The sequence below is a fragment of the Cyprinodon variegatus genome, unplaced genomic scaffold (genome assembly GCF_000732505.1).
Source record: "Cyprinodon variegatus isolate N-32 unplaced genomic scaffold, C_variegatus-1.0 Scaffold158, whole genome shotgun sequence".
Lineage (NCBI taxonomy): Eukaryota > Metazoa > Chordata > Actinopteri > Cyprinodontiformes > Cyprinodontidae > Cyprinodon > Cyprinodon variegatus.
Genome location: NW_015150611.1, coordinates 698,230 through 709,474, shown reverse-complemented (window position 1 = coordinate 709,474; position 11,245 = coordinate 698,230). Strand labels below are relative to the sequence as shown.

Genomic DNA, 11,245 nt, shown 5'->3' with positions numbered 1-11,245 from the left:
ATAGTATAGTATAGTATAGTACTGTATAGAGGTGCACAATCACAACACTGAGCAAAGCAGAAATGTGTCTTTTTCAACCTAATCAAATGATCCTGTCAATATTATGTGCCAAATAAATTATGGTCAGGTATATTTACATTTAAGGAAAATTCAACAAAAATAAAAATCTTCTCCTGTATGCGTATGTAGGTATTAATTTTGTCTACTTTATTACTTTTGAGACTTAAACAGTTTTAGTAGAAAACTGAAAAAATCTAATTCACCAAAACTTGTAATCTGGAATTATTTTAACAATACACAGATTTTTAGAGTATTGTTTCCATCCAGGGAAATATGTAGCATTTTTATACTGATTTGTACCCCAAATGTTTAGGTGCAACATACTTGTCTAACTGGATACATATACTCAGAAACTATAATTTGGTCATGATGGGATGGGCATCATCAGTAACAATATTTAAATGGACTGTTATGTCTTAGTGGTACCAAAGTATTGCAAGAAAATACCCCTTAAATTATTACACCTCCATCACCACCAAGGCAGACTAGGTGCATGATTTCATTATAGCCTTAGTTCCCTCACAGAAAAACAATTCATTAAACCAAGTCTCACAATCTTTTTTCTAGCCAAAAACTATTTTTGATCTTATGTGAGATGGATGTACAAAGCAAGAGCAGATTATGTTAGAATATTAATCTTTTGAGATTTTACTCAAAATAAGTACTAGAATCTGTCAGTACAGTAACACCACTGCATTTGGTAAGACTCCTTGAAATCATAATCTATATATTCTAAATAATCTTACCAGTTGCAATAAAAATAATACAAATGTGTAATAATATAATAAGAAGAAAATCATAAAACCACTGACACCTTGTTAATTTGATGACACTGCGTAGGTTTCAGTGATTATCTTATTCTGTTTTGTTCCATTCTGACCATATTCTCTTTAAATCTTTCTCTGCAGGTTGGTGGTTTCGATGGAGTCTCACGTTTAAACACTGTTGAGGCCTACAATGTCTCCACCAAAACCTGGTGCAAAATTCCCAGCATGAAAAAGAAACGCAGCAACTTTGGCATTTCCGTGATGGATGACCTCCTCTTTGCAGTCGGAGGCTTTGATGGCGTATCTACCATCTCTGATGTCGAGTTCTATGACATTAAGGCCAACATGTGGGTCAAGGCCAACGGCATGAAGATGTCCCGCAGCCATCTCAGCTGCTGTGTGGTGGACAGGCTCTACAACACAGCTTATTTTGCTGACCATCCCAATTCTCCCCAGCTCAACCACTTACCTTCTGATAAGGAAGAAGAGACGGAGCAATGAAGTCCATCTATTTATGTTTCTCTATTAAATGAATTTCTCTGTAAACATTTCTCCATGTTATTTCTCATACATGTTAAATATGTAAAATGCCCTTTTAAAATACTTTGAAAAGGTTATGGGTTTATGTGTAAAAAGAACATAAAAACATATTTTTAAAGAAAATACTAAGGTTTGATCTTTCCTGGTTTAATTGAGAATCTCCTGTAGGTCATCTTAGTTTATTAAGTCACATGAGGGATGGACAATTTAATGTTTGCATTTTCATGCAGTGATCTGTAACCTACATGAGCCTCTTTTTATGCAAAATTGTTTTAAATATTTATCCTAGTAAATTGTTTTTCTTTTAAATAGTATCTGCATAAAACACTTCATTGTAAAATAAAAAAAATCTAAAAACTGAAGAGAGGAGAAAAACAGGAAGACATCTTTTCTTTTTTTTTTCTTTTTTATAACTCCTATTTAGCCATACTGTACTTAAAGGTAGATTACCAGAACAGGGGAAACAGCACACAGGGGAATGTTGCTGTTTTCATTGCAGAAATAATTCAAAACAATATTAAAAAGACAAAAGTGTTATATTTCAAACAAGCAAAAGCTTTAGCTTAGTTTAGAATTTTAAGACAGAGTAAATTGTTTAACAGAACAGGGGTTCCCAGATGTTCCCAATCCAAAGTATTAAAACTGTAGTTGGCGAGATTAGAAACCCAATAAAACAGCCACAATCAATGGTCACTGTTACTCAAAAGTAACCAAAATAAGTTCAAATACCATCAGTACTTTATTCTAATTGGTTCCAATTTATTAGCATCCACTAAATCACTTTCATTAGAGAAAACCTGATCTTCTCCAGGGCTGTCCCAATAGCAGTGTTACTCTGAAGACCGAAATACAACAGCTGGATGGAAAGAAAGCATCCAAACATTTTCTAATTGGGTACACTGGAGAGTAAAATCAAACTAAATCTCTTTTTATAAGCCAAAAACATCTGTTTAGGAATTCTATGGTGTATTGATCTCAATCTAAATTAAACCATTTAGCTTACTTTTAGCTTAAAAAAAACGAACTGCCAGAAGACTCAAAGTTCAGTAAACAGCATTTCTTATTTTCAAAAGTTTTTCAAAAATCCTTTCTAACAAAAAAAACAAAACAAAAAAACAACGCGGGAAACTTCAGCAGGAACCGTTTGATTTCTCAGAAAGCATAAATTAAATGCTCTGTGGTGAAATATTAATGACCTATATGTAGAAATGCTATTCAGCAATTATACAACCAAAATTGAAGTGCATTCATATTAAGCTAAATATATGAAATCAGGGTTAAATCTCCAGTTTATTTCAACACTAAGCTCTTCAGCAGTGGCTACTCATCTACAGAGCAACCTAAACCTAAAAAAAGAACATAGAAACCTAAAAATTTGATAAAAGAGCAAAATAAATATTTCATTTAAAACCTTTAAGGCTAAGGATATCAATACTTTGGGGTAAGAAATTATAACTACCTATAAGCTTTTCACATGTTCAGATTTTTTTTCTGCACAAACTCAGATATTAACAGCAAAATTTAGTCTTTTTCTAATTAATCGTGCAACATAAGGCTTTATTTTCTCTTAGTCGTAACCGTTTTTCCCGTTGTAGCATTTCAGATGTACTCATCTACAAAACAAATCTGTTTAACAAAAAATGATGCAGTTTGTTTTTGCAAAAATCAAACATATCACACATTACTGAACTTAACCAAAGTCAGAGCTTAAGCCTGAGCTAAAAGCACAAAAAGGAGACTTTTGGGTGGGATCCTCGTTTGGTCAAAAACAGGAGACTACAGGGTATTTTTTAAATTTGTTCATTTCTATTTGGATGCTTTTATTCAACAAATCTGGTTTGGCAGACTCAGAGATGTTACTAAACTGAAGATGTGATGTGACAGATGAGAAAAATATCCAAACATGGTGAACCAAACATGATCTTTTCACTCACATCAAACATCTGGTCTTGCCGAGCGTTGATAAAGAGACACAAACAGAAAGCCAACAAAAAACACAATCAATCTATTGAATAATAACCTCTTCAGACTGTAGCCATAACCTAGAGGAATTGGAAAAACATACAACACAGGATGAGGCTTTAATTGAAACATTTTAGGGTTTAAAAGAAAATAAAAACAATCAGGAACCAAACTTCCCGGCTGGTGGCGTAGAATCCGGTCGGACAGAGTCTCAGTTCTCTGCTTTGCCTCTCATGTCTCCTCCTTGTCCCGCTAGGATTGAGTTAGCAGGTGGCGTAGGCAGCTACTCTTCTTTAAGAAGTTTTCCCACACATGCCTTCAAGGTGGAGGCAAAGCCAGGAGCATCCTTGTTATTCAAACATGGGGCTGAGGTTGGCTGCGGAGGGACGTTCCAGTAGTCTGTTCAACCTAAGAGCTCTCAGTCGGTGGAGAAGAGGTCTCCCGCTGAGGGTAGAGGTGCCAAGCCGCCGGTGACGTTGGGCAGCAGAGACAGATCCGGTAGACTCTGGATGTGGGACTTAAGCTCCTTTCTCACATGAGTCACTCTCGCCAGCTTCTGTTTATACTCCTGAGGGCAACAGCAGGGAGCGCATTGATTGACAGTTTCTCAAAAAATATTTTGTCATTCATTTGAAATAAAAATATATGCAGGGAGAATTTACAAAACAGTATATTTTTTGTCAAAATCTTAAGCATTTAGTGCACAACTGAAAACCAAACAGATGCTCTGTTCCAAGGATGGTTAATTAAATGCGTTTCCAATATAAGCTCAGTACAGTGGAATCTGCTTATAGTGGTCTTGGATATAGTAATCAACCGCTTATAATGTTCAAAAGGCTTGGGACAAAAGTATTTTCTATACAAATGCTTTTTATATAATTTGTGTATAGTAATCAAGAAATCCGCTCATAGTGTTTATTTTTGGCCGTTTTATGAATGTAAACATGTGCAAAAATAATTATTAAGTGGATCGAAAGTTATGACAGCACTCCGGTGTCAGAGCCTGTGACGGATGAGGACATCATTGCGGAGGCACAGGAGGGCTTTGGTGCGGGTACCAGTGCTGCGCGCAGCGAGGAGGAGGATGATGAAGATGTGGAGACTGTTGTCTCTTCCAGAGCTAAGATGAGGGATGCAGTTTCCTTTCAATTTTCTAATTAAAAAACCATACAAATGGCATTTAGATGATATTCTGCATGAAAATAAGGGAAATAACGGTAAATTTGGATATAGTAATCAACCGATAATAGTGTTCAAATTGGCTCTGGACTAACGTGATCACTATAAGCAGATTCCAATGTATTACAATGGAAGAGGCACCCAGTGTTTGGTTACATTACATTTAATGAGAGACAGAAGAAACCCTTTGGCACTCCAGGCCTATAGGTGGCGGTAAATTCTGCGACATCTGGAGATGCTTTGGCCACTTCTTGCACTCTAAATTATAATTATTAATAAGAAAAATTATTTAAAAATTAAGAGTTTAACGACTGGATTTAGTACATACTGTAGTTCATGTTCAACAAGGGTGGATATTTATCTCAGCAACCTGTTCTCTTGAACACAACTATTTAAATCCATAAAGAACATTTTGTGTTTTGATTTTAGGGTCACAATAAATATTTGAGTTGATTTCATGCATTTAATAATAATTAAACAGCTCTATTCTGTTCTATTCTGTTTTAATACAACAAGCAAAGAGTTAATCTGACTCCCTGAGCATTTGCTTCTTTCTAATGAAACCCTCTGAGGCTCATCCATCCAGACTTTATCCAGTAATTATTTGTAACATGATGCTCTTCTACAGATTCCCTGTCTCAAAATAATTCCTGAATGCATTTGAATTTGTTAATGGTGGGTCACTTTAAGTCATAAGTATTTAGGTACGGAATTATGAACAGAAATCAATTCAGTGAGTGAACAAAACATCTAAGAGGTTTTTATCTAAGCTACTTTTTCACAATAATCAACTGATGTAACTATGACAGAAGCTAAAGATAGAAGACACCAAGCTGATCACACAGACCTGGACTCATGTTTATCAACTTTCTCAGAGTCATTTTCTGTTGCAAATATAAAACATGTCAGAAACTCCTACTTTCAGATTTCGGTGTAAATTGAAATGATCAAATGCATTCACTTTTACTCTCCCTGGTATTTTTAGACACCTCAAGAGGTGTCGCAATTTTTTAGAAGGCACCAATACATAACATAGTGCTTAACTATGCAGGATGACAAGATTAATAAAAAAAAATACAAACTATCTTCTTTAATAATTTACATAAAATAAATGATTGGGGAAAAAATCCTTTGAGAGATCATTTTTATCTCTGTTAATTTAGGACCTCCATTAATATACAGAGGAGACAAGATAAGGAAGGGTTTAGATCTTAGCTATGTAAAACAAATAAAAGAGAAAATGAATAAACATCCCTCTATACAAATTGTTGGGGTTATAAATGTATAATTGTAAATATTATTTCAGGCATTTCTCTACAGTCAGATAATAAGTGAATGCAGCCTAGATGAAAAGCAGTCAAAAGTCCAGATATATCCTCCTATATTTTTCTTTCCTGATGTTGGACTAAAGGTTCCTTTTATGTTTTCTTCCTACAAATAACTCAGTAAGCAACAGTGTTTCCCTTTCCTTCAAAACAGGTTTCCTCTAGGAATCCATTAGCAAATTTAGGGTAAATTAAATAAATAACTACTCAATTAACTGCCATCCGGTTCAAAATTGTCACCACAATAACTAAAAAAAAACCCTGAAAAATAAACAGTTTTTAATCCACAGCATTAATATATATGAATATTTCAGGCATCGTTGATGAGAAAAATAAATGAAGGCTTACTGGGCTAAACATGGATTTTTATTTCTGGCCCTTTTAACTGACTTCCAAGCTGATTTTTTACAATTAAATCCACACTTAAACACAAATATAATGACATTTCTGAGAACTTTGATAAATACAGGCCATTGATGTAGATTTACTTCTTTTTTTTTTTTTTTTTTTTTTACAAAGACATACTTTACCTCTAGCTTCTTCTCCCTTTCCATTAGCGCCTCCTTCTGGCTGCTGATATATTCAGTCAGCATGCGAGCAAGCTGCCTGCGGTCTTCCAGCTCTGCTGCCAGTCGGCCATTGTACTCCGCCAGCAGTAAACAGGCCTCATCCACAGTTTTAGACAGCTTGTCTGCTGCATCCTTGTCTGAATTAAAAATAAAGTTGATCGTTAAGTTTTCATAATAATCTGCTTAAATGTTGAACTATTTTATAGTCTCTCAGATACATTAATTTGGTAGATTTTGTTCTTTAGTGCTCAGCATGAATTGGTCCTGTCAGGTGTTTAATAATATCTATAATACTAATATTCAACCCAGCTGAATGATTACATTTAAATAAATGACGTGATTTTAGAATTTATTCTAGACACTATGTTTAACAATTTATTGTTAAATATTCACTTCTTATCTTTACATTTCTATTAGTTTTGGAACTAAATTCTTAAACAGTAACTCTGGATTATATTTCAATCATGAACTTCAGCTGCATTGTAAAACAAAACCATGTAAAAATCAACCCAACCTACATAAACAATACAATCTAAATACATCCATCTTAGAAATAGATTGTCAGAGCTTACCAGTGATCTTCTCCAGGAGGGAAACGTCCTGAACTTCCTGTGGAAGGGAGGCGATCTTCTGCCGAACAGCTGCGTCACCTGATGCAGCGTTCTCCAAATCCTGCAGAGCCTTAACCAGCTCCTCAGTCTGAAAAGGTTCAAGATCAAACACATACGGGTTAAAATGGGAACTCCAGCAAAAATAAAAACAGATGAGATCAAATGAGGAAAAAATTAATGGAGCCTCTTTGAGCTGCTTTACACTTGACTTGGAAACTAGTTTAAGGAAAAATCAACAAAAAAGCCCAGAAGAGCAAAATAATAACACTGGATGTAAGATAAATGCGTTCAATATGAGCAAAGTTTTTAACCCCTGGCTAAAAAAAAAAAATGCTTTTCTTTAACAGTAAGATGCAAAGTATTTGAAAATTGCACTGCTTTACACAGCTTCTTTAAGTAATATGTCAGTGATTATTAACGCATTAGTACCAGCTGATTGGCTGAGGCATCTGTGATGTGTGGAGACATGTGGATTCTGTAATCATCGTCTTCATCCTCTTCGTCTTCCTGGATCTTCTGATAGCTTCGTTTTACGGCCTTCTTTTCTTCCACTGAGTCACATTAAATAGAGGACAGAGTCTCAGCAAACAGTAGATTATGTAGAAGAAACTACAACAAGCATGGCTCCAATGGGGATCTGTCAGAAAGTGTTTACAATAAACGGATAGAGATGCAGATAAACTGCACAAGACAATCCAACTTGCAGGTATTCAACCTTCTTGCTCAATTAATATAAAGTACCTAATCCATAATTGGAAGTAAGAACTTAATGTTCTAATTTCTTCTCTTGTAAATATTAAAAAATTCAGATTATCAAAGAGATCTTATGTCTGTGAGGAAGTTCCGTTCAAGTTAAGAGGTTTAATTTCTCTAGGCATTAGAGAACTGATATTTACCAACAGTATCCATTCGATCTGACAGAGCATGAAATATCTTTCAAAGCAGAATAGACAATAATTATTCTCTGCATGTAAAAAGTTGGATTAGAAATTTTGCAAGAGACCTATGACAACAGCTGCAGTCAAGTATTTAAAGGGTTGGGAATTTATAAGATTTTCACAATTCCGATTACCTTGTTGATTCTGTAAAACGATTCGATTCCTTATAGATTGTCTTATCGATTCTGTGAAACAGTGAACTTGGTAAGTGCACGGTGACATTCGTCTACCTTCGCCTGGGATATTCTATTTCTGCCTGCCTCAGCGAAAACAGAAGGCAGTGAACGGGAGCTGCCAGCCTCTGAGCCAGCCAGGCTACCTCTCTCATCACAGTCATCTAAATCTAATGGAGAAGCCATCCGTTTAATGAAAAAGCACAACTGTACAATTTCGGGAAATAAACACATCCCCCCCTAATTTAAATAAAGGAGCGTCACATTTCTCTCACTTCCTGAACTGCGGAGCAACTTTGTAGCATGTTTAATAACCCCAAAGAGAGGTAGGAAATTGGTTTATTTCTAGAAATGGCATCTGATTTACTAGGAACCACATTAAGCACAGCCAGTGATATAAAACTAGCTACTTACCACCAGAGTTGCCTTCCATGCTGGTCGTAACTTTAGCTTCTGTCCAGAAGCATCAAAAACATGGCATTCATTAAAATGTATGCTACCTTGTGTGCGCAGGTGTTTCTGCATGTTGGATGTTTTTCTTCCCGCTGATGTAATTGCCAATTTACATCCAAACTTTCAATCCGTTTACTCGATGGGACGCCATTTCTTTTGTTTTGCTATCTTAGACTTGCGCCTGGTCACGTCGTACTTGCTTACTGAATGCCGCCTGTGTAACTTGCGTTAAAAAACGTGACAGAAGTCGTGCTGCCCAGAGCTAGGCTGTGGTGCTGCCTGGAACTGTTAAGAGAACCATTAAGCGGGCTGCCAAAAGGTGACATGGAATTGCAACACACGGGACCGGTTCTGAACAGGAACCAGTTTTCAATTCTGATTCCCTAAGTATTGATAAAGGCAGGTTTTAAAATGATTGTTTGTAAAACAAAAGTCTAAATAATGGGTGTAAAAAGTTCCGGATGTATGGTAAGACTTGCAAAGGAGCACAAAAACACATAGCCGAGCATTAAGGTCACTGCTGAGTCATCAAACCTGAGGGTCTGGGGCTGCTGGAATCCTCGATGGCAAGCTTCAGCTGCTGAATAAAATCACCTCTGTAGAGACTCCTTTCCTTCCAGATGTTCAGCAGCCTCTCCATTTGCTTTTTACAGCCATCATCAACTTCACTGCAGAGACACAAGAAAACAGCCAACTGAATCAAAGTCAAAGAGGGAATAACAGCCAGCTTAACAAACAAGCATAAGATTTCTATAAGCTGAACTGAAGACTTCAATACATGTGAAATAACAGTATAAAAATGTGTAAAAAGGTTTGTAAATCATAATTTTACAAAGGGAGGAATATCTACAACAGAGCACGAAACACACAGGAGGAATCTTGGATCCATGCAAGTTTATGTCAGTTTAGATATGTAATTACACAGATACATACGGTATTGAATATAAATGACCAAAATATATATATATGTTTTAAAGGAATGGCTGAACTGGTTCTAGCAACTTACCACACACTAAGAAGAGAAACTTATTGTGGACTTGTTAGAACATACCTAGCTACATGGGAGCAGGCATCCACAAGTACAGACTCGAAGTCTTTGGTGAACTCTGGTCCTTTCTTCTTGCTGTTCTGGATGACATCATTTGCCAGATACAGAAATGTCAGCTTCCTGTTGCTTTTAGCTAAGAAACACAAAAAAATTGTTTTAAGACACTGAATCTTTTTGGAATCAACTACAAAAAAACTCTAAGATGATTACAGAGAAGATTAAAGCAGAAGATCGTAAACTGTCAACATCCCAAGATAACTATTCAATCTTTCAACTGAAGCATCAAGAATGCCAGGATGGGCAAGGAGAGCCGACTGAAGGAACAGGGGACTGATTACAGTGAATACTAGTACAATTTTAAGGCTTTTACTAGTAGAATACATGAACTATATATGCAATTCACCATATTTGTAATTTAAAACACCAACACATTAAACTTTAGTTTGCAGTTCTGACAAAACGTGAAAAGGGTTTCAGAGACATCAAGTAGCATACAAGTAGCAGAATCTTTTTTTATGGTTTGCATAAGGTCAAGTTCAACAAATCTGATTTACAAAGACTCTGCTGAACAAGAAACAAGCTTGGAGATCACAACTTTTCAACGCATTGGTTTAAATCATAAGCCGGAATGATGCTCAACTTCAAATGGCAAGGGTGCTATAAGATTTAAATGAACGACAAAAGAAACTCTTTTTGCTTGCAGGAAATGTGGTCTCACCTTTCTTCAGCTCTCGGTGCCACACTTTGACGATGAGGGCCGAGTGTTTGCGGTGGTGGATGATCCACAGAGACAGAGTCTGAACGCTCTGCTGGGAGCTGCTCAGCTCCGACAGCTTCTTCTCCAAGGCCGACTCGGAGAAAGAAGACATACCGACCAGTTCTGCTCCTGCTTCCACTAAAAACTGACCCCCACCTGCTCCAAAGCAAATGAGCTCCGAGCTATTTTGGAGGAGCTCGCACTGTCATCAAAACTGAAGTTGCGCGGCTTATGTGTCAGATAATCGGCATCCAAAAGGTTACTGGTACCTACTGATCATAAAGCTACGTTTCTGACGTTATTGTATTTACCAAAAAAGCCAACATGAAAGGTAAATATGATGACAAACAGGCAGAATGAACCTACTGTGCCTTTGCATGCAGTTGTTTGTTTACAGCAGAAGCTAGCGTTAGCTAACAGCTAAGTGAAGCACCGAGCCGCTCTGCGCGTCAACCTGGGGTCAAACAAACACGCTTTTCTGAAATATCCCTCTTCAATATTGTTTAAATATGTTCGTTCAATATGCAACAGCAAAGGACTGGGTTAAAACTCACAGTCTGGATCTGGTCGCATAAACTCATGTAAAAACGGTTGGAAAAAATGGCTGCTTGCACTTTCAACCTAAAATGTGCGTCGCAGAAAAATGACGTCACTGGTCAGAACCGTGTATCTACTTGAAGGCTGATGACTGTAATATCTACAGATATACATTTTAATAAAATAATTAAAAGGATTTTCCTTTAGTTATGATACAAACCACGACTTTTAACATAGAAAAAGCAGCATATTGTTTGATGTAGACTATTTCACATAAGATAATAATACTTTATTTTTAATATTTGTTTTTGACTGGATAAACCTAA

The 11,245-nt window shown here is 36.4% G+C and overlaps 2 protein-coding genes across 2 annotated transcripts in view; one reads left to right on the top strand and one right to left on the bottom strand.

Annotated features, from left to right (window-relative positions):
* Positions 1-1,328, top strand: part of LOC107086668 (kelch-like protein 10) — a 5,884-nt gene extending 4,556 nt beyond the window's left edge. The window contains exon 5 of the mRNA XM_015377759.1: positions 969-1,328. Within this exon, the coding sequence (XP_015233245.1) occupies positions 969-1,328 (360 nt within the window). The remainder of the gene's footprint in view (positions 1-968) is intronic.
* A 1,087-nt stretch (positions 1,329-2,415) lies between these two features.
* Positions 2,416-11,006, bottom strand: rprd1b (regulation of nuclear pre-mRNA domain containing 1B). The gene is made up of 7 exons (XM_015377805.1): positions 10,344-11,006; positions 9,629-9,758; positions 9,112-9,245; positions 7,443-7,564; positions 6,975-7,101; positions 6,364-6,539; positions 2,416-3,897 (listed from the first exon to the last, which is right to left on the bottom strand). Exons 1-7 carry the CDS (start codon positions 10,492-10,494, stop codon positions 3,748-3,750), a joined length of 990 nt encoding a protein of 329 aa, XP_015233291.1. The 5' UTR covers positions 10,495-11,006; the 3' UTR covers positions 2,416-3,747.
* Positions 11,007-11,245: the final 239 nt, after the last annotated feature.